The following is a 24,649-nucleotide window of genomic DNA, read 5'->3' as shown; positions in this document are numbered from 1 at the left end:
GAGTGCCAGGTCTTTCTCACACACCACCTCCCCTCTATCTGACCACCATCTACTCACTTTCTCATCCCTGTCCTCCTCACCTGTCACCCATGTCCAGCAACATGGGCACCCACGCAGGAACCTCGCACACCTAGACACCCACACACTCTCTGACTCTATCCTACCACTAGCATCCATATCCTCACTCCACGACACTACCACTGCTTTCTCCAATGCTACTCTTGCATCAGCTATTGACATGGTCGCCCCTGCCATGCATAGCAGACTGCAACGAACCAATAGACAACCCTGGCACAATAACATCACTAAAAAGCTTCGGCAAGTATCCAGAATTGCAGAAAGGGGGTGGAAGAAAACACATTCTCAAGATGATTTCACTGCACTCAAACAAGCAACACTGGCATTCAAATCAGCTCTCACCTCTGCTAAACAGGCCTACTTCACAACCCTCGTATCTTCCTTATCCCACAACCCCAAACAGTTGTTCAACACTTAACTCCCTCCTCCGCCCCCCACTGCCCCCTTCGAGTTCCCTAATCGTTGCCGAGGACTTTGCCACGCACTTCAAAAATAAGATCGACCAAACAAGGCAATTGTCGTCAAATCACCACAACCCCTTTGTATACCAGACCAATGCCCAAAACCCATAACTTCCCTCTCCAAAATCACTGAAGGGGAGCTTGCTCATCTTCGCTCCAAATCGCACCTCACCACTTGTGCACTTGACCCCATCCCACCTCCTCCCCAACACACTAATCCCATCTCTTCAACCTATCACTAACTTCTGGCACCTTCCCCACTGCTTTCAAACATGCCACAATCACACCTATTCTCAAAAAGCCATCCCTTGACCCAAGCGCTATGTCCAGCTATCGCCCCATACCTTTGCTCCCATTTGCATCCAAACTCCTCGAGCAACACGTCCATGCTGAACTTTCCTCTCACTTTGCCTCTCTCTCTTCAACAACCTACAATCTGGCTTCTGTCCCCACCATTCAACTGAGACTGCCCTGACCAAAATTACTAACGACTTAATTACAGCCAATTCTCTATACTCCTCCTTCTAGACCTGTCCTCTGCCTTCGACACAGTTGACCACTGCTTCCTACTGCAGATCCTCTCTTCCTTTGGGGTTAAAGACCTCGCCCTATCTTGGATCTCCTTATACCTTACCAACCGCACATTTTGAGTCTCCTACTCCCATACTACCTCTTCATCTCGCCCCCTCTCTGTTGGTGTCCCTCAAGGCTCTGTCCTTGGGCCCTTACTCTTCTCAATCTATACACTCGGCCTGAGAACTCATAAGGTCCTATGGCTTCCAGTACCATCTATATGCTGATGACCTCAGATCTACCTCTCTGGCCCAGATGTCACCTCTCTGCTTTCCAGATTCCCAGAGTGTCTATCAGCCATATCCTCCTCCTTCTCCTCTCGTTTCCTCAAGCTCAATGTGGACAAACCTGAACTAATTATCTTTCCTCCATCTCGCATATCTTCCCTATATGATCTATCAAAATAAATGAAATCGCCTTTTCCCGTCCCCAAAATCCGCTGCCTCGGAGTAACCCTGGATTCCGCCCGGTCCTTCAAACCGCACATCCAAGCTCTCACCACCTCCAGCTCAAAAATATTTCCAGAATCCGTCCTTTCCTCAACCCTTACTCTACCAAAATGCTTGTGCATGCCCTAATCATCTCACGCCTTGACTACTGCAACATCCTCCTCTGTGCCCTACCTTCTAACACTCTCGCACCCCACCAGTCCGTCCTTAACTCTGCTGCCCGACTAATTAATCTCTCTCCTCGCTACACTCCTGCTTCCCCTCTTTGCAAATCCCTTCACTGGCTCCCAATTTCCCAGCGTATAAAGTTTAAACTACTAACACTGACCTACAAAGCCATCCATAACCTTTCTCCTTTGTATATTTCCAAACTAATCTCTCAATATCTTCCCTCACGTAATCTCCGGTCCTCCCAAGACCTCCTTCTCTCTTCCACACTTATTCGCTCCTCATCCAATCGCCTCGAAGACTTCTCCCGAATATCCCCCATCCTCTGGAATTCTGTGCCCCAACACGTCCGGTTATCCACATTTGGATCCTTCAAAGAAAACCTGAAAACCCATCTCTTCAAAGCTTACAACCTGTAATGACCACACGGCCACCTCAACACCATCGGAGCTACTGCAACCCCCCGACCTGCTGTCCTTCCTCATAATCCTGTAGAATGTAAGCCCGCAAGGGCAGGGTCATCTCCCCTCTGCATCAGTCTGTCATTGTTAGTTTGTTTACTGTGATATTTGTATTTTGATGTAACCCCTTCTCATGTACAGCACCATGGAATAGTTCTATATAAATAAATAATAGTAAATATAGAGGTGTTATCAGTCATTGTACAGGAGGTGAGCTGTGATATTACCTATTGTGAATGATGGATCCTGTGTTATCTACTGTATATACACTTTGTGCAGCATTATCAGGCAAGTTGTATTTTAGAGGATTATTTTTATTATTCATCAACAACTATGTTCTCAATCAACCCAAAAGACTGAAATATCAAAGCTTAATATTTTTGGAAGTTGGAGTGTTTGTTTTTTTTTAGCTTTGGCTATCTTAGGAGGATATCTGTTTGTGCAGGTAACTATTACTGTGCAGAATTATTAGGCAACTTAATAAAAACGAAATATATTCCCATCTCACTTGATTATTTTCACCAGGTAAACCAATATAACTGCACAAAATTTAGAAATAAACATTTCTGACATGCAAAAACAAAACCCCCCAAAATTAGTGACCACTATAACCCCCTTTCTTTCTGATGACACTCAGCAGCCTCCATCCATAGATTGTCAGTTGCTTGATCTGTTTACGATGAACATTGCGTGCAGCAGCCACCACAGCCTCCAGACACTGCTCCGAGAGGTGGACTGTTCTCCCTCACTGTAGATCTCACATTTTATGAGGGACCACAGGTTCTCTATGGGGTTCAGATCAGGAGAACAAGGGGGCCATGTCATTATCTTTTCTTCTTTGAGACCTTTATTGGTCAGCCACGCTGTGGAGTAGTTGGAGGCATGTGATGGAGCATTGTCCTGCAGGAAAATCATGATTTTCTTGAACCATACCGACTTCTTCCTGTACCACTGCTTGAAGTTGTCTTCCAGAAACTGGCAGTAGGTCTGGGAGTTGAGCTTCACTCCATCCTCAACCAGAAAAGGTCCCACAAGTTCATCTTTGATGATCCCAGCCCATACCAGTTCCCCACCTCCACCTTGCTGGCGTCTGAGTCGGAGTGGAGCTCTCTGCCCTTTACTGATCCAGCCTCTGGCCCATCAAGAGTCACTATCATTTCATCAGTCCATAAAACCTTTGAAAAGTCAGTCTTAAGATATTTCTTGGCCCAGTCTTGACGTTTTATCTCATGTTTCTTGTTCACAGGTGGTCGTTTTTCAGCCTTCCTTACCTTGGCCATATCCCTGAGTATCGCACACCTTGTGCTTTTTGTTACTCCAGTAACGTTGCAGCTCTGAAATACGGCAAAACTGGTGCAAATGGCATCTTGGCAGCTTCACGCTTTCTGCAACCCTGTTGGCTATTTGCCATGAAACGCTTGATTGTTCGGTGATCACGCTTCAAAAGTTTGGCAATGTCAAGACTGCTGCATCCCTCTGGAAGACATCTCACAATTTTGGACTTTTTAGAGCCCGTCAAACCTCTCTTCTGACCCATTTTGCCACAGGGAAGGAAGTTGCCTAATAATTACACACACCTTATATAGGGTTTTGATATCATTAGACAACACCCCTCCTCATTACAGAGATGCACATCACCTGATTTACTTAATTGGTAGTTGGGTCTCAAGCCTGAACAGCTTGGAGTAGGACAACATGAATAAAAAGTATCATGTGATCAAAATACAACTTGGCTAATAATTCTGCACAGTGTATAGAGAGGTGTTATCAGTCATTGTACAGGAGGAGGAGGAGGTGAGCTGTGACATCACCTATTGTGAATGGTGGATCCTGTGTTATCTACTGTATATAGAGGTGTTATCAGTCATTGTACAGGAGGAGGAGGTGAGCTGTGACATCACCTATTGTGAACGGTGGATCCTGTGTTATCTACTGTATATAGAGGTGTTATCAGTCATTGTACAGGAGGAGGAGGTGAGCTGGGACATCACCTATTGTGAATGGTGGATCCGGTGTTATCTACTGTATATAGAGCTGTTATCAGTCATTGTACAGGAGGAGGAGGTGAGCTGTGACATCACCTATTGTGAATGGTGGATCCGGTGTTATCTACTGTATATAGAGCTGTTATCAGTCATTGTACAGGAGGAGGAGGTGAGCTGTGACATCACCTATTGTGAATGGTGGATCCTGTGTTATCTACTGTATATAGAGGTGTCATCAGTCATTGTACAGGAGGAGGAGGTGAGCTGGGACATCACCTATTGTGAATGGTGGATCCTGTGTTATCTACTGTATATAGAGATGTTATCAGTCATTGTACAGGAGGAGGTGGAGGTGAGCTGTGACATCACCTATTGTGTAGGGTGGATCCTGTGTTATCTACTGTATATAGAAATGTTATCAGTCATTGTACAGGAGGAGGAGGTGAGCTGTGACAACACCTATTGTGAATGGTGGATCCTGTGTTATCTACTGTATATAGAGGTTATCAGTCATTGTACAGGAGGAGGAGGTGAGCTGTAACATCCCCTATTGTGAATGATGGATCCTGTGTTATATACTGTATATAGAGGTTATCAGTCATGGTAATCTAGTGTGAGGATAATGGTGACTGAGAAGAGAGCTCTACAGAACATGGAAGTACCAGAATAAGATTAAGCTCAGTGGAGAAAACGGCAAAATTTCAGATTTTTTTTAAAATTATGAACAGGGATAAAATTTCAGAAAAAAGAAAAACCAACCAGGAGACAACCATGTTTTTTTATTATTATTTTTAGATGAAAATGACTTCTCCCCCCAATAGTTGATGACTTAGAAGACAATCTATACTTTTCAGGACACTGTAGTGTGCCAGTGAACGGCCACTGGACAGCCCCATACATATTAAAGAAGGAGGGAGCAGAAAATAATCTGATGTGTATAGGTGTCCAGCCCCTTCCCAGGCAGTTAGGGTGGGAGTGAGCATTTTACGTTTGAACATTCAATCACTGACACATGCACGCTCGCCTAAACCGAGCGTGCATGTACGGTATATAACATGGAGTTAGGATCGCTGGCAGCCGTTAGCTAAGGCTAATAGTACAGCAGCTTTATAGGAGAGACAGAATATACACCCGACATCCTGGGATTAGAGTTTTGTGGACTCTACGTTAGTTCCAGAACTGAAAAACAAAACAAAAAAATCACAGACCACCTCTCCCTTGCTTGAAATGGCTGATAGTGAACAATAAACAGCATTTTTCAGAGATATTCAACAAGCCTGTCATTAAAGAGCAGTTCTGTAAATGGCACTGATATGATCATTCCCTTTAAGCCACCCATTGCAATTCCACCATCAACCACAAGGGGGCAGCTGGAAGTAAATCAGGACCAATTAAAAACATTCAAAATACAAAACATTTTTTAAAAAAAAAACTCAGCGCGGCTTTAGTGTTTAATACTCCAATTCCAAAATAAAAAAATATATATTATAAATACCAAAGCAATATATATTTATGTATATACACATCACGTTACATTATTTCCTGGAACAAACACTCAGCTCGTATTTTTGTAAGAAATATATTTTATTTTTTTCCGACACCACAGCCCTGGCAAGTGGTTTTGTACCAAATTTAATGGAGATTACACAGAATGTTTTAACGCTGGGGGGGTAAGAGGGACAAGAGGAAGAGTGAAAAAATAACCGTCACAAAATGAGAGAGAAAAAAATATATAATATATAATATATATATATAATATAAATCCCACAACTGGTTTTTCCACTCCCACATCATGAATCACGGGATCGCTCGGAGACAGGATGAACTGGAGATAACTGCATATGGTCTCACTGTCCATGTATGTAACAGCAGAAAGTCTGGCTTCTTGGAGAAAAGAAAAAAAAAAAAAAGTGCATGAGGGGGTGGGGATGACAAAAAAAAAAAATTACAAAAATGAAAAAAAAAATTGCAGCTTTAGTCTTAGTTTTTAGCCTCCCTCCCACATACACACAAAAAAAAGTAGACGATAAGCAACAGATCTGGAGGGAGCAAAACAAAAAAGTAAAAATAAAAAAATTGTAGTAAAATGATTGTTGTATTTGCTCTCCATAATTTTAATTTTTTTTTACATTTTTTTTTTTCTAAGATTTTTATAAAGAAAGGAGATTGCCTAACTGGACTTTAGTCATTTGTGCTTTTTTTTTTTTCTTTAATAATACTCTTTTTTTTTCTGTATGAGGTTTTAGTTTGGTTTACTATACACCGGAGTTTAAAAAAAAAAAAAAGAGGAAATAAAAGTAACAAGAATTTGACGACAGATTATCAGTTCCTTTCCCCTCCCCCCAAAATAAAAAAAAAAGAAAGTAAACAGCATTGAATGGATTTAATCTCCTCTCACAAAGACTAAGACGCCTCTGCTAAAATCCCTTTTACAATATTGTACAGTACACAAAAAAATAAAAAAGATGAACCAGGTGCCTGGAAGAAGCCAATCCAAACGACGTAAACATACAGGATGGTGCAACTCATGACAAATGGCAAATTCTCAAAAAACAGCTACTGATTTTTTTATGGTTTTTTTTTTTTAATTTTTTGATTTGTTTTTTTTTTCCGTTTTTTTTTTTTGTAATTCCCCCAAAAGCAGGTGCCATCATGGGATACCCAAGTCCACAAAAATATTTTTTTTAAAATAAAATCTTAAAAAAAAACAAAAAAAAAACACCTTGGATAAATGAAAGCAATGCTCAGACAGTTTCATACATTCTTGAGTTTCCTCCAAAATTGACAATTTGGGTCTTTTTTTTTTTTTTCCAACCTATTGCATGGCCAAGTGTGACTCCTTATATGTTAAGATTCCTCAAGAGATCATCTCACGTCTACAATTTTTGTAAGAAGTAGTTCAGGGTTTTTTTTTTTGTTTTTTTAATTTTTGTAGCAGCTTTTAAAACATCATGTTCCCCGCGTTCCCAGGCCCTTGGCTGAAACCACCCATCCCGACATCAGCAGGCATTCCTCGGGGTCGCATCTGTGGGGGGATCATGAGGTTTTGTTGAGGTCCCATCATCCCCTGCATGGACATTAGCATGTTCGGAGAGCCCACAGGGCCGGGGTGACTGTAGAGAACTCCGGGCATCCGTTCCTTCCCTGGCATCATCCCCACCCCTCCCGGGTTCCCCATCATAGTTAGTTGGCCAGGCATCCCGGATTGTGCTGGTGACATCATGCGATGGTGAGGTCCCATCATACCTTGCTGCATAAAACCTGGAGGCCTCATAGAACTGTGACCGGGCATTTCCACCACCGGGCCAGGTCCTCCCATGCCGGCCATTGAGAGACCCATTCTTGTGTTGGGTTCTCCCATCATGGCGGGCAAATGTGAAAAACCGGGTCCTTGTTGAGGCTTTCTGCCTGGAACTTCCCCACGAGGGAAATACTGCAGTGTTTGACTGGGTTTCTCGGATGGAATAATCCTTGACAGGTCAAACTCAGGGATGCCCGACGCCCCTGGTCGTATGACTTCCTGTAGGTCCGGGTCAGCGAAAACTGAAGGCATATTATTTCCCATAACGGCAAAGGAATCCGGCCCCGCTGGACAACCCGCCTTGCAAAGCACAGACTCCGCATTCGGGGGCAGGTTGCCCGGGCGGCCTAAAGGTCCGTCTCCCGGAAAGCCCATTCCGGGCTGAAAGTTTCCCTGCCCCCCGTTAGGGCCGTTGTGAGGAAAAGGGACTTGTGGAGGTGACTGAACTGGCGGAAATCCTTGGGCAAAAGCCATGCGTCCCTGAGGCACCATGGGGGGTTCTTGAGACCCGTGAGCCATCATGGCATTGTGTGGCATCATTCCTGCACCCATCGGGCCTCCGTGAGGTTGTACATTGGGTGGCATGGCATTTGGTGAGGGCATCTGACCGCCGTGGGAAAGAGGCTGCGTCATACCCATCGGGCTTAGAGTCGGCATGGAAACACCGTGAGGACCGGGCATCTTTGATGGGTTTTGGGGATTCATGACCATACCTAAAAAAGAAAAAAAAAAAAGTCACATGAGCGAGGAAAGAACGGGCACCATCATTACCCCAGCATTTACTCTGTACATGCATGTGACCGCTGCAGCCAACCACTGATCGGCATAATAAGGACCAATGGGGACCATCAGGAGCGGTCCTGCTGGATTTCTGTTTTATTGTTACATTTCATACATTCTGTGCTGTTACAATAAAAAAAGTTACCACCTATAAATGACCAAAAGTATTTGAACCTCGACGACCTCCAGTTTTATTTTTGCAAACAAAATCACTTTTTTAAGCTTTTAGGGTCTAAGTAAAAAAAATAATAATAATTAAGTGACAAATTAAGTCTGGTGCTATTTGTCAACATCTTTTCCACGAAATTCTTCAAAATGGCTCTTGAATTTTGTGCAAAATAAAGTTTTTTTTGTATCTACTGTTTAGTGGTTTATTTTGGTGCAAAAAGTGATAAATTCCGATAAATGTTGTAAAATTTGATTAAAATCTTTAGCCGCACACTAAGGGAGGGGGAAAAAAAAAAAAGTGGCATCTTTTTAAGTCTCCATTGATGAATGAAACCAAAACAGCCAAAAGGCGCAAACCCTGCGCATGATGAACAAATTAAAAAAAAAACCCCACAAAAGACAAATATAAAATAAAAAAAAAGATACAAATGAAAGAAAAGGTGAAAATGAAAAAAGGCGAAAAACTAGACAAAAAGAAAAAAAAAGGTTAAAAAAAAATCTGAAATTGAAAAACTTTTTTTTTTTTTTACTGCCTCCCTCTACTTTTCTGCTTTCTTACTGTAAGAGCTGTAACTGTTTCCTGGGGACGATATAGTCCTGAATGTCGCCGTTCCCATTACCATATAATGTACTGAAATAAATTATGTGGGGGAAATGGTGGAAAAGGACAGCAGGAAAAAAAAAAGGAGGAAGAAAAGAAGGAAGAAGTTGTAGATTTTCATAAAGAAACTAAAACCATGGTGGCCACGACAGCCCGCGGGCACTTATGTACTGTGGTGACCTAAGGACACGTACTCACCGCAGGCCTAGCGCTATTTTTGGTCCCCCTGCCCCCACAATAACAGTGGTCCCCTCAGACGGCGCCCACGTACCTGACATGTTATTCATAGGTGGCAGATTGGGCGAGCGGGCAGGAGGGGAATCGTCATCTGAACTGGCCACCGTCTTGATGGCGTCGTGGTACAGAGGCGTAGAACTGGGCATGGCGAACTTCGACATCCTAGACATCATAATGGAGAGCGGGTTCTGGGACAGGGTGGGCTCGGGTGCCATCGTGTAGTTAGTGTTGGAGGGAAGACTTCCAGGATGATTTATCGGAGCGGGCTGGCTGACTGGTGGAGCGGGCCCTCCTGTCAGGGGAGAGACACAGTGAATGGAGGCAGAGAAAGCAGGGAGCCCAGCAGGTCACTGGGATCATGAAACATGGCTACGGGCGGCCGCGGCAGAACCTCGCCCCGCGACCCTCAACCCCCCCGGCAGAACCTCGCCCCACGACCCTCAACCCCCCCCCCCCCCCCCCCCCCCCGGCAGAACCTCGCCCCGCGACCCTCGGCCCCTGCAGAACCTCACCCAGCACCCCACGGCCCCTGCAGAACCTCACCTTGCAACCCTCGGCCCTGCAGAACCTCACCCAGCAACCCACGGCCCCCCTGCAGAACCTCACCCAGCAACCCACGGCCCCTGCAGAACCTCACCCTGCAACCCTCGGCCCCTGCAGAACCTCACCCTGCAACCCTCGGCCCCTGCAGAACCTCACCCAGCAACCACGGCCCCTGCAGAACCTCACCCTGCAACCCTCGGCCCCTGCAGAACCTCACCTTGCAACCCTCGGCCCCTGCAGAACCTCACCTTGCAACCCTCGGCCCCTGCAGAACCTTACCCAGCAACCCTCGGCCCCTGCAGAACCTCGCCCTACAACCCTCGGCCCCTGCAGAACCTCACCCAGCAACCCTCGGCCCCTGCAGAACCTCACCCTACAACCCTCGGCCCCTGCAGAACCTCACCCTGCAACCCTCGGCCCCTGCAGAACCTCACCCAGCAACCCACGGCCCCTGCAGAACCTCACCCTGCAACCCTCGGCCCCTGCAGAACCTCACCCAGCAACCCACGGCCCCTGCAGAACCTCACCCAGCAACCCTCGGCCCCTGCAGAACCTCACCCTGCAACCCTCGGCCCCTGCAGAACCTCACCCAGCAACCACGGCCCCTGCAGAACCTCACCCTGCAACCCTCGGCCCCTGCAGAACCTCACCCAGCAACCCACGGCCCCTGCAGAACCTCACCTTGCAACCTTCGGCCCCTGCAGAACCTTACCCAGCAACCCTCGGCCCCTGCAGAACCTCGCCCTACAACCCTCGGCCCCTGCAGAACCTCACCCTACAACCCTCGGCCCCTGCAGAACCTCACCCTACAACCCTCGGCCCCTGCAGAACCTCACCCTGCAACCCTCGGCCCCTGCAGAACCTCACCCTGCAACCCTCGGCCCCTGCAGAACCTCACCCAGCAACCCTCGGCCCCTGCAGAACCTCACCCTGCAACCCTCGGCCCCTGCAGAACCTCACCCAGCAACCCACGGCCCCTGCAGAACCTCACCCTGCAACCCTCGGCCCCTGCAGAACCTCACCTTGCAACCCTCGGCCCCTGCAGAACCTCACCCAGCAACCCACGGCCCCTGCAGAACCTCACCCAGCAACCCACGGCCCCTGCAGAACCTCACCCAGCAACCCACGGCCCCTGCAGAACCTCACCCTGCAACCCTCGGCCCCTGCAGAACCTCACCCTGCAACCCTCGGCCCCTGCAGAACCTCACCCAGCAACCACGGCCCCTGCAGAACCTCACCCTGCAACCCTCGGCCCCTGCAGAACCTCACCCAGCAACCCACGGCCCCTGCAGCACCTCACCTTGCAACCCTCGGCCCCTGCAGAACCTCACCCTGCAACCCTCGGCCCCTGCAGAACCTTACCCAGCAACCCTCGGCCCCTGCAGAACCTCACCCTACAACCCTCGGCCCCTGCAGAACCTCACCCAGCAACCCTCGGCCCCTGCAGAATCTCACCCTACAACCCTCGGCCCCTGCAGAACCTCACCCAGCAACCCTCGGCCCCTGCAGAACCTCACCCTACAACCCTCGGCCCCTGCAGAACCTCACCCTGCAACCCTCGGCCCATGCTAAACATGCAAATCCTCTCATGCGTATCTCAGCTGCTGCAGACCTTCTTAAAAGGGAATGCATCATCAAAAATGACCTATTCTTTAACTCAGGGTTGTGTTAAATATACTTATTTTAATAAAATCTGCGTTAAAAATAAAAAATTAGAAATCTTGCAATTCCCACACCGACCACAGAAAATTATTAGACTCTTCCTTCGGTCTCAGGAAATTCGAGTGTACACTAGCAGCAATGAAGTGACTGACCCCCGATATATGGCAGCATCTACTGAGCGTGTGCAAAGGTGATTGTGAAGGGAGAGGGAGGAGGTGAGCTGTGACATCACTAATTGTGAACGGAGTCTCGTGTATTATCTACTGTGTGCGGTGGCATGTTAAAGTTTGGGCACCCGTGGTCCAAATTACTGTTATTGTGAACAGTTAACCCCTTAATGGCCGCCAATACGTCTTTATCCTGACCTGAGATATGAGAGGACAGCCTCCCCATACAGGGGACAATCCCGCAGCCGTCAGCTAGACACTACAGCTGACACCCTGCTGCATCAGCCGCGATCAGTATTTCGGGTGGTGCGCTGGCGATCGTCGCCGAGCGTCTGCCGATTCTGACAGCTGACACCCGGCACTAAGTCCCAGGAGCGGTCACAGACAGTTCCCGGCAATTTAATCCTCGAAATGCTGTGATCGAACACGATCGCAGCATTGCGGGTGCCGGTAGAAGACTGACAGCCCCTCTGCCTTTGGATCGGAAACCCCGCGGCGTGACGCGGGGTCCCGATCATTGCCATGGTGATGACATCCGGGTGACCAGAGCTAGGAAACTTGCTGATCACGCCCAGTGCAAGATTAGCAACTCTCCCCATCAGTGCAGAGCTGACAGTTTCTACAGCATGGGGATGCTGCTGCATCCCCATACTATACAAGCAATCAGACTGCAAAAAAATGATTAGTCCCAACAACGGGACAAAGTAAAAAAGTTTAAAAAAAAGTTTTTAAATTGTAAAAATATTTAAAAAATAAATAAAAAAAAAAAAGATACTGTATCTATAAATATTTGAATGAAAATAAACAATAAAAGTAGACATTTGGTATCGCTGCATCCCACTGTCCCACTAGTTAACCCCTTTAGTGATCATTAAAAAAAAAAACAAGGCAAAAAAATAATACTTTATCATACTGCTGAACAAATAGTGGAAGAAAACGCAATAAAAAAAAAGACGGATATAAATAAAGATGGAACGACTGAAAACCTTGGCTCGCAAAAAACAAACCGCCATACAGCTCCTTCAGCGGAAAAAAAAAAAAAAAAAAATAGCAATAAGCGGATGCAAAAATAATGTTGTTCATAAAATAGTTTTTATTGTATAAAAACGCCAAAACATGGAAAAAAAAAAGAAAAAGATATAAATGAGGTATCGCTGCAATCGTACTGACCCAAAGAATAAAACGGCTTTATCAATTTTACCACACAAGAAACGGCATAACCCCCCCGCAAAAAAAATTCCTGAATTGCTGGTTTCTGTTCAATCTGTTCAAAAATCGGAATAGAAAGCGATTAACCCCTTGACCCCCAAGGGTGGTTTACACGTTAATGACCGGACCAATCTTTACAATTCTGACCACTGTCCCTTTATGAGGTTATAACTCTGGAACACTTCCATGGATCCCGGTGATTCTAACATTGTTTTCTCGTGACATATTGTACTTCATGATAGTGGTAAAAAAATAAAAAACGGAAATTTGGCAAAAATGTTGAAAATTTCGCAATTTTCCAACTTTGAATTTTCATGCCCTTAAATCACAGAGATATGTCACACAAAATACTTAATAAGTAACATCTCCCACATGTCTACTTTACATCAGCACAATTTTGGAACCAAATTTTTTTGTTGTTATTGAGTTATAAGGGTTAAAAATTGACCAGCAATTTCTCATTTTTACAACACCATTTTTATTTTATTTTTTAGGGACCACATCTCATTTGAAATCACTTTGACTGAAAATACCCAAGTGTGACACCATTCTAAAAACTGCACCCCTCAAGGTGCTCAAAACCACAATCAAGAAGTTTATTAACCCTTCAGGTGCTTCACAGGAATTCTTGGAATGTTTAAAAAAAAGAATGAACATTTAACTTTTTTTTCACCAAAAATTTACTTGAGATCCAATTTGTTTTATTTTACCAAGGGTAACAGGAGAAATTGGACCCCAAAAGTTGTTGTGCAATTTCTCCCAAGTACGCCGATACCCCATATGTGGGGGTAAACCACTGTTTAGATGCATGGCAAAGCTCAAAAGGGAAGGAGCGCCATTTGACTTTTTCAACGCAGAATTGGCTGGAATGATCGGAAGCCATGTTGCGTTTGGAGAGCCCCTGATGTGCCTAAACAGTGCAAACCCCCCAATTCTAACTCCAACCCTAACCCCCACCCTAACCCCAACACACCCCTAACCCCAACCGTAAACGTAATCCAAACCCTAACCCCATCTCTAGCCCCAACACTAACTGGAAAATAGAAATAAATACATTTTTTTAATTTCATTATTTCTCCCTAACTAAGGGGGTGATGAAGGGGGGTTTGATTTACTTTTATAGCGGGTTTTTGTTTGGCAGCTGTCACACACTAAGGCTACTTTCACACTAGCGTTAACTGCAATACGTCGCAAATGCGTCGTTTTGCCGAAACTACGCATCCAGCAAAAGTTCTTGCTGGATACGTTTTTTCGTCATAGACTAACATTAGCGACGCATTTGCGACGCATTGCCAAAAGGTGCGTCCGTTTTGCGACGCTTTGGCGTGTGGTAGCGGACCGTCGGGAGAAAAAAACCTTACATGTAACGTTTTTTGCTCCCGACGGTCCGCTTTTTCCGACCGCGCATGCGCGGCCGGAACTCCGCCCCCACCTCCCCGCACTTCCCCGCACCTCACAATGGGGCAGCGGATGCGTGGGAAAATGCATCCGCTGCCCCCGTTGTGCGGCGGAGACCACGCTAGCGTCGGGAACTTCGGCCCGACGCACAGCGACGGGTTGTTCCCGACGCTAGTGTGAAAGTAGCCTAAAAGACGCTTTTTATTGCAAAAAAATATTTTTTGCGTCACCACATTTTGAGCGCGATAATTTTTCCATATTTTGGCCCACAGAGTAATGCGAGGTCTTGTTTTTTGCGGGACGAGTTGACGTTTTTATTGGTACCATTTTTTTGGGAGGCAGAATGAACAAAAAACAGCAATTCATGAACTTATTTTGGGTGGGGCGTTTATACCGTTCCGCGTGTGGTAAAATTGATAAACCAGTTTTATTCTTCGGGTCAGTACGATTACAGCGATACTTCATTTATATGATTTTTATCGGTTTTTTTTGTTTGCTTTTTTTTTACTTTTTTCTACATTGTCCCAGGGGGGGGCACATCACTGTATAAAGTCAGATCGCTGATCTGACACTTTGCACAGCACTGTGTCAGATCAGCGATCTGACAGGCAGTGTAGGAGGCTTCTCAGCGCCTGCTCTCAGCAGGCACAGAGAAGCCACCTCCCTGCAGGACCCAGCAGCCATCTTGGATCCAGGGGCCTGCAGGGAGGAGACCCTCGGAACAAAGCGATCACATTGCGTTGTTCTGAGGGTCTCAGGGAAGCCTGCAGGGAGCCCCCTCCCTGTGCGATGCATCCCTATGCCACCGGAATCTTGTTTGATCGCAGTGTCCCGGAGGTTAACGTGTCGGGAGCGGTCCGTGACCACTCCTGGCACATAGTGCCGAATGTCAGCTGTGATAATCAGCTGATACCTGGCTGCGCTCCCCCGTGAGCGCGGCTGATCGCGTATGACATACTATCCCGTCCATGGGAATTAAGTCTCATGTCACATGCACGTGATAGTACGTCCGATGGCAGAAAGGGGTTAACCCCTTCATGACCCCAGCTTTTTTTGGTTTTGCGTTTTCTTTTTCGCTCCCCTTCTTCCCAGAGCCATAACTTTTTTACTTTTTTGTCAATATGGCCATGTGAGGGCTTATTTTTTGTGGGACGGGCTTATTTTTTGCCGGAGCCCACATCAAAGCGGGGGTTGTGGCCTCAGAAAGGGGTTAAAAATAAAAAAAAGTAATGTGCCCAAAAATGATACCAATAAAAAAGTCAACTCGTCCCGCCAAAAACAAGACCTCACAACTGTCGGCAAAAATATGTAAAAATTATAGCTCAACATATGGAGATGCAAAAACTATTTTTTTGCAATAAATAGCACCTTTTAGTGCAACAACAGCCGAACATAAAAACCTGATATAAATCCGGTATCGCTGTAATCGCACCAACCCAAAGAATAAAAAGTCACCTAATCACTTATACCGTATGAGGACCGGCATAAAAAAAATAAATAAAACCAATTCTTCACCTGCAGTTGATTTTTTAATTCTGCGTCCCAAGGATCGCAGTAAGACTCGGTGCACATTTATCTTGCGCTCTGCGCTTAGCGCTTACACAGGGGTTTATGTGTAAAATGGGGTCACTTATGGGGGGGGGGGTTCTGGCACCTCATGGGCTATACCAGTGGGTCATGGCACCTGCAAACCATAACAGTAAAATCTGGCGCTCCTTCCCTTCTGAGGCTTGCACTGTATCTGAAAAATATTTCCCAATTACATGTATGGCATTGGCGCACTCAGGAAAAAATGGACCATAGTAAAAATCCCATTAGCCCATAGAAAAATGAAAAACTTGGGGCTAAAACAACATTTTAGTGGTAAAAATGTAATTTATCTTTCCTCACCCCTCAGTGGTATAAAATTCTGTGAGGCACATGTGGCGTCAATATGATCACTGCACCCCTAGATGAAATCATTGGGGAGTATAGTTTGTAAAATGAGTTCACATATAGGGAGGAGGTGTTGTTTGACACATCAGGGGCTCTGCCAATGTCACATGGCACCCTCAAACCAGTCCAGCAAAATCTGAACTCCAATATAGCGAATCATCCCTTCTGAGCTTTGCACTGTGCCTCAAAAGTAGTTTTCCCCCACTTATGGCGTATCGGCATTTCAGGAGAAATTGCACAACAAATTGTATAGCGCAATTTCTTCTGTTACCCTTATGTAAATGCTAAATTTGGGGCCAAAACAACATTTTTTTTTGTGGAGAAAACTTGATTTTTATTTTTTTTTATTTTCACGGCACAACGTTACAAACGTCTATTAAGCACCTGGGCGTTCAAAGTGCTCAGCACACAAATACATTCCCTGAGGGCTCTAGTTTCCAAAATGGTGTCACTTGGGGGGGGGGGGTCCACTGTTTAGGCACATCAGGGGCTCTCCAATTGAGACATGGCATCCGCCAATTATTCCAGCAAATTTTGCATTCAAAAAGTCAAAATGGTTCTCCTTCCCTTCCGAGCCCTGCAGTGCGCCCAAACAGTAGTTTTCCCCCACCTATCGGGTATTGGCATCCTCAGTAGAAATTGCACAACAAATTGTATGGTCCATTTTTTCCTGTTACACTTGTCAAAATAAAAAAAAAATAGGATCTGAAGTAAAAAAATTTGGGAAAAAGTTAAACGCTCATTTTTTTCCCCCACGTTCCAAAAATTCCTGTGAAGCACCTGAAGAGTTAATAAACTTCTTGAATGTGGTTTTGAGCACCCTAAGGGGTGCAGTTTTTAGAATAGTGTCACTTTAGGGTATTTTCTGTTATATTGACCCCTCAAAGTGACTTCAAATGTGATGTGGTCCCTAAAAGAAAAATGTCTTTGTAAATTTTGCTTGAAAAAGGAGGGGGGGGAATCCCTAGTCATCTTTTAAATACCGTATATACTCGAGTATAAGCCGAGATTTTCAGCCCACTTTTTTGGGCTGAAAGTGACCCTCTCGGCTTATACTCGAGTCAGTGTCGGTGTGGGGTCGGTGGGTGAGGGGGAGCGGTGGCTGATACATACACACCTGCTCCTGGCGCGGTCCCTGCATGTCCCATGGTCTCCGGGCAGCTCTTCCTGTGTTCAGCGGTCACGTGGTACCGCTCATTACAGTAATGAATATGCACGCATATTCATTACTGTAATGAGCGGTACGTGACCGCTGAACACAGGAAGATGCCGCTGGCTCCCGGAGACCATCTGACAGTGAGACGCTGCCAGGGACCGCGCCGGGAGCAGGTGAGTATATCAGGGGAGGTGAGCATTGCGCGATATTCACCTTCCTCGTTCCATTGCTGCGCGCTGCTGTCTTCCGTCCTCTGGCTGTGACTGTTCAGGTCAGAGGGCGCGATGACTTGATTAGTGTGCGCGTCACCCTCTGCCTGAACAGTCAGTGCGGAGGATGGAAAGCAGCGCGCAGCGATGGAAGAGGAAGGTGACTATCGCAAGTGCCAGGGGCCTGAGCGAAGAGAGGGGAGTACGTGATTTTTTTTTATTTTAATTGCAGCAACAGCAAATGGGGCCACAATGTATGGAGCATCTCATGGGGCCATAATGTGTGGAGCATCTTATGGGGCCATCAACCTTTATGCAGCACTAGATAGGGCAAATGTTTCTATGGAGCATCTTATGGGGCCATAATGTTTGTGCAGCACTATATGGGGCAAATGTTTCTATGGAGCATCTTATAGGGCCATTATTAACCTTTGTGCAGCATTATATGGGGCATATTTTGTATGGAGCATCTTATGGGGCCATCATGAACTGTATGGAGCATTATATGGGGCTCCTGATTCAATATGGAGATTCAAAAACACTTAAACTACTGATATCCCAATTAATTTTACTTTTATTGGTATCTATTTTTATTTTTGACATTTACCGGTAGTTGCTGCATTTTCCACCCTAGGCTTATACTCGAGTCAATAAGTTTTCCCAGTTTTTTGTGGCAAAATTAGGGGTCTTGGCTTATACTCGAGTATATACGGTATGTTCAAGGGGTGCCGTTTTTAAAATGGGCTTACTTTTACATATAGGACTCCCAAAATCACTTAAAACCTGGAAAGGTCCCTAAAAAAATAAATTTTATAAATTTCTTTGAAAAAAAAAAAAATGAAAAGTTACTCCTACATTTTTAAATCTCCTAAAATGCTAACCAAATAAAATAACATTTTACAAATGGCGCTGATGTGAAGCAAACGAGTGGGAAACGTTATTTATTAAGGTTTTTTATGTGGTATGACTAAGTGGATTAAAGGCATAAGTTTTAAAAAAAAAAAAAATTGCAATTTTTTGAAAGTGTCACATTTCTGATATCTTCTAAAAAAAACAAACCCCACAAACATATCGACCTAAATTTAGCATCATCATAAATTATAATGTGCCACAAAAAAAAAAAAAAAAAAAAAAATCTCAATTACTGGGATTTGTTGAAGCGTTACAGAATTATTACCACAAAGTGACACTGATCAGTTTCCAAAAATTTGGCTCCGTCACTGAGGGGTTAAGCAAGTTGAAGATGAAATTATCTCTAAGAGGACTAAAGTTACAGATGACACATTTCCTCTGTATTTGAGGCAAAATATATAAATATTTTCATTTTTTACACTTTAAAAAACTGCAAAAGGGGCAGATGCAAAAGTTTGGGCGTCCATCCTTCGAGATGTGTGCTCAGATAACTGACCAAGGTTTACAGACCTTAACCCCTTCATGACCCAGCCTATTTTGGCCTTAATGACCTCGCCATTTTTTGCAATTCTGACCAGTGTCCCTTTATGAGGTAATAACTCGGGAACGCTTCAACGGATCGTAGCGGTTCTGAGACTGTTTTTTCGTGACATATTGGGCTTCATGTTAGTGGTAAATTTAGGTCGATAATTTTTGCGTTTATTTGTGGAAAAAAAAAACGGAAATTTGGTGAAAATTTTGCAAATTTCGCAATTTTCAAATTTTGAATTTTTTATTTTGTTAAACCAGAGAGTTATGTGACACAAAATAGTTAATAAATAACATTTCCCACATGTCTACTTTACATCAACAGACTTTTGGAAACAATTTTTTTTTTTTTGCTAGGAAGTTATAAGGGTTAAAATTTGACCAGCGATTTCTCATTTTTACAGCAAAATTTACAAAACCATTTTTTTTTTAGGGACCACCTCACATTTGAAGTTAGTTTGAGGGGTCTATATGGCTGAAAATACCCAAAAGTGACACCATTCTAAAAACTGCACCCCACAAGGTGCTCAAAACCACATTCAAGAAGTTTATTAACCCTTCAGGTGCTTCACAGCAGCAGAAGCAACATGGAAGGAAAAAAATGAACATTTAACTTTTTAGTCACAAAAATTATCTTTTAGCAACAATTTTTTTATTTTACCAAGGGTAAAAGGAGAAACTGGACCCGGAAAGTTGTGGTCCAATTTGTCCTGAGTACGCTGATACCTCACATGTGGGGGTAAACCACTGTTTGGGCGCACGGCAGGGCTCGGAAGGGAAGGGGCGCCATTTGACTTTTTGAATGAAACGTTGGCTCAAATCTTTAGTGGACACCATGTCGCGTTTGCAGAGCCCCTGATGTGCCTAAATATTGGAGCTCCCCCACAAGTGACCCCATTTTGGAAACTAGACCCCCCCAAGTAGCTTATCTAGATGCATAGTGAGCACTTTAAACCCCCAGGTGCTTCAGAAATTGATCCGTAAAAATGAAAAAGTACTTTTTTTTTTTTTTTTTCACAAAAAAGTTCTTTTAGCCTCAATTTGTTCATTTCCACATGGGCAACAGGATAAAATGGATCCTAAAATTTGTTGGGCAATTTCTCCTGAGTACACCGACACCTCACATGTGGGGGTAAACCACTGTTTGGGTGCACGGCAGGGCTCGGAAGGGAAAGAGCGCCATTTTACTTTTTGAATGAAAAATTAGCTCCAATCGTTAGCGGACACCATGTCGCGTTTGGAGAGCCCCTGTGTGCCTAAACATTGGAGCTCCCCCACAAGTGACCCCATTTTGGAAACTAGACCCCCCAAGGAACTTATCTAGATGTGTGGTGAGCACTTTGAACCCCCAAGTGCTTCACAGAAGTTTATAACGCAGAGCTGTGAAAATAAAAAATCATTTTTCTTTGCTCAAAAATAATTTTTAAGCCCGAAATTTTCTATTTTTACAAGGGTAATAGGAGAAATTGGACCCCAAATGTTGTTGTCCAGTTTCTCCTGAGTACGCTGATACCCCATATGTGAGGGTAAACCACTGTTTGGGCACACGTCGGGGCTCGGAAAGGAAGTAGTGACGTTTTGGAATGCAGACTTTGATGGAATGATCTGCGGGCGTCACGTTGCGTTTGCAGAGCCCCTGATGTGCCTAAACAGTAGAAACCCCCCACAAGTGACCCCATTTTGGAAACTAGACCCCCAAAGGAACTTATCTAGATGTGTGGTGAGCACTTTGAACCCCCAAGTGCTTCACAGAAGTTTATAACGCAGAGCTGGGAAAATAAAAAATCATTTTTCCTTCCTCAAAAATGATTTTTTTAGCAAGCAATTTTTTATTTTCCCAAGGGTTACAGGAGAAATTGGACCCCAAAAGTTGTTGTCCAGTTTGTCCTGAGTATGCTGGTACCCCAATATACACCACTATGTACAGTCCCCCAATATACACCACTATGTACAGTCCCCCAATATACAGTACACCACTATGTACAGTCCCCCAATATACAGTACACCACTATGTACAGCCCCCCAATATACACCACTATGTACAGTCCCCCAATATACACCGCTATGTACAGTCCCCCAATATACACCGCTATGTAGTCCCCCAATATACAGTACACCACTATGTACAGTCCCCCAATATACAGTACACCACTATGTACAGTCCCCCAATATACACCGCTATGTACAGTCCCCCAATATACACCACTATGTACAGTCCCCCAATATACAGTACACCACTATGTACAGTCCCCCAATATACAGTACACCACTATGTACAGTCCCCCAATATACACCGCTATGTACAGTCCCCCAATATACACCACTATGTAGTCCCCCAATATACAGTACACCACTATGTACAGTCCCCCAATATACAGTACACCACTATGTACAGTCCCCCAATATACACCGCTATGTACAGTCCCCCAATATACACCACTATGTACAGTCCCCCAATATACACCGCTATGTACAGTCCCCCAATATACACCGCTATGTACAGTCCCCCAATATACATCGCTATGTACAGTCCCCCAGTATACACCACTATGTACAGTCCTCCAATATACACCGCTATGTACAGTCCCCCAATATACACCACTATGTACAGTCCCCCAATATACACCACTATGTACAGTGCCCCAATATACACCACTATGTACAGTCCCCCAATATACACCACTATGTACAGTCCCCCAATATACACCGCTATGTAGTCCCCCAATATACACCACTATGTACAGTCCCCCAATATACATCGCTATGTACAGTCCCCCAATATACACCACTATGTACAGCCCCCCAATATACACCGCTATGTACAGCCCCCCAATATACACCACTATGTACAGTCCCCCAATATACATCGCTATGTACAGTCCCCCAATATACACCGCTATGTACAGTCCCCCAATATACACCACTATGTACAGCCCCCCAATATACAGTACACCACTATGTACAGTCCCCCAATATACATCACTATGTACAGTCCCCCAATATACATCACTATGTACAGTCCCCCAATATACACCACTATGTACAGTCCCCAATATACACCACTATGTACAGTCCCCCCAATATACAGTACACCACTATGTACAGTCCCCCAATATACAGTACACCACTATGTACAGTCCCCCAATATACACCACTATGTACAGCCCCCCAATATACACCACTATGTACAGTCCCCCAATATACAGTACACCACTATGTACAGCCCCCAATATACACCACCATGTACAGCCCCCCAATATACACCACTATGTACAGTCCCCCAATATACAGTACACCACTATGTACAGTCCCCCAATATACACCACTATGTACAGTCCCCCAATATACACCACTATGTACAGTCCCCCAATATACAGTACACCACTATGTACAGTCCCCCAATATACACCACTATGTACAGTCCCCCAATATACACCACTATGTACAGTCCCCCAATATACACCACTATGTACAGTCCCCCAATATACAGTACACCACTATGTACAGTCCCCCAATATACACCACTATGTACAGTCCCCCAATATACACCACTATGTACAGTCCCCCAATATACACCACTATGTACAATCCCCCAATATACACCGCTATGTAGTCCCCCAATATACACCACTATGTACAGCCCCCAATATACACCGCTATGTACAGTCCCCCAATATACATCGCTATGTACAGTCCCCCAATATACACCGCTATGTACAGTCCCCCAATATACACCACTATGTACAGTCCCCCCAATATACAGTACACCACTATGTACAGTCCCCCAATATACACCATCATGTACAGTCCCCCAATATACACCGCTATGTACAGTCCCCCAATATACACCACTATGTACAGTCCCCCAATATACAGTACACCACTATGTACAGTCCCCCAATATACACCATCATGTACAGTCCCCCAATATACACCGCTATGTACAGTCCCCCAATATACACCACTATGTACAGTCCCCCCAATATACAGTACACCACTATGTACAGTCCCCCAATATACACCATCATGTACAGTCCCCCAATATACACCACTATGTACAGTCCCCCAATATACATCACTATGTACAGTCCCCCAATATACATCACTATGTACAGTCCCCCAATATACAGTACACCACTATGTACAGCCCCCCAATATACACCACTATGTACAGCCCCCCAATATACACCGCTATGTACAGTCCCCCAATATACACCGCTATGTACAGTCCCCCAATATACAGTACACCACTATGTACAGTCCCCCAATATACACCGCTATGTAGTCCCCCAATATACACCACTATGTACAGCCCCCCAATATACACCACTATGTACAATCCCCCAATATACACCGCTATGTAGTCCCCCAATATACACCACCATGTACAGTCCCCCCAATATACACCACTATGTACAGCCCCCAATATACACCGCTATGTACAGTCCCCCAATATACATCACTATGTACAGTCCCCCAATATACACCGCTATGTACAGTCCTCCAATATACACCGCTATGTACAGTCCCCCAATATACACCACTATGTACAGTCCCCCCAATATACAGTACACCACTATGTACAGCCCCCCAATATACACCACTATGTACAATCCCCCAATATACACCGCTATGTAGTCCCCCAATATACACCACCATGTACAGTCCCCCCAATATACACCACTATGTACAGCCCCCAATATACACCGCTATGTACAGTCCCCCAATATACACCACTATGTACAGTCCCCCAATATACACCGCTATGTACAGTCCTCCAATATACACCGCTATGTACAGTCCCCCAATATACACCACTACGTACAGTCCCCCCAATACAGTACACCACTATGTACAGCCCCCCAATATACACCACTATGTACAATCCCCCAATATACACCGCTATGTAGTCCCCCAATATACACCACCATGTACAGTCCCCCCAATATACACCACTATGTACAGCCCCCAATATACACCGCTATGTACAGTCCCCCAATATACACCACTATGTACAGTCCTCCAATATACACCACTACGTACAGTCCCCCCAATATACAGTACACCACTATGTACAGTCCCCCGGCACAGGGATGACCATGGAAACTGTGGCTCTGGACTAATTCCACCAGCAGAATAGTGAGTGCAGCTCTGGAGTATAATACAGGAGGTAACTCCGGATCAGTAATGTAATGTATGTACACAGTGACTGCACCAGCAGAATAGTGAGTGCAGCTCTGGAGTATAATACAGGATGTAACTCAGGATCAGTAATGTAATGTATGTACACAGTGACTGCACCAGCAGAATAGTGAGTGCAGCTCTGGAGTATAATACAGGATGTAACTCAGGATCAGTAATGTAATGTATGTGCACAGTGACTGCACCAGCAGAATAGTGAGTGCAGCTCTGGGGTATAATACAGAAGGTAACTCAGGATCAGTAATGTAATGTATGTACACAGTGACTGCACCAGCAGAATAGTGAGTGCAGCTCTGGGGTATAATACAGGATGTAACTCAGGAACAGTAATGTAATGTATGTACACAGTGACTGCCCCAGCAGAATAGTGAGTGCAGCTCTGGGGTATAATACAGGATGTAACTCAGGATCAGTAATGTAATGTATGTACACAGTGACTGCACCAGCAGAATAGTGAGTGCAGCTC

At 44.9% G+C, this 24,649-nt stretch overlaps 1 protein-coding gene across 5 annotated transcripts in view; it reads right to left on the bottom strand.

Moving 5' to 3' along the window:
* Positions 1–5,603: 5,603 nt before the first annotated feature.
* Positions 5,604–24,649, bottom strand: part of BCL9 (BCL9 transcription coactivator) — a 176,618-nt gene continuing 157,572 nt past the window's right edge. For all 5 annotated transcript variants that reach the window (XM_077293797.1, XM_077293799.1, XM_077293798.1 and 2 more), the window contains 2 exons: positions 9,297–9,554; positions 5,604–8,189 (listed from right to left, as the gene is read on the bottom strand). In XM_077293797.1, coding sequence (XP_077149912.1) covers positions 7,117–8,189; positions 9,297–9,554 — 1,331 coding nt within the window. In that variant the 3' untranslated portion in view covers positions 5,604–7,116. The remainder of the gene's footprint in view (positions 8,190–9,296; positions 9,555–24,649) is intronic.

This window comes from Ranitomeya variabilis, chromosome 3, assembly GCF_051348905.1.
Source record: "Ranitomeya variabilis isolate aRanVar5 chromosome 3, aRanVar5.hap1, whole genome shotgun sequence".
NCBI lineage: Eukaryota > Metazoa > Chordata > Amphibia > Anura > Dendrobatidae > Ranitomeya > Ranitomeya variabilis.
Note: the sequence above shows the minus strand (reverse complement) of the source record. Positions and strands in the feature narration are given on the sequence as shown.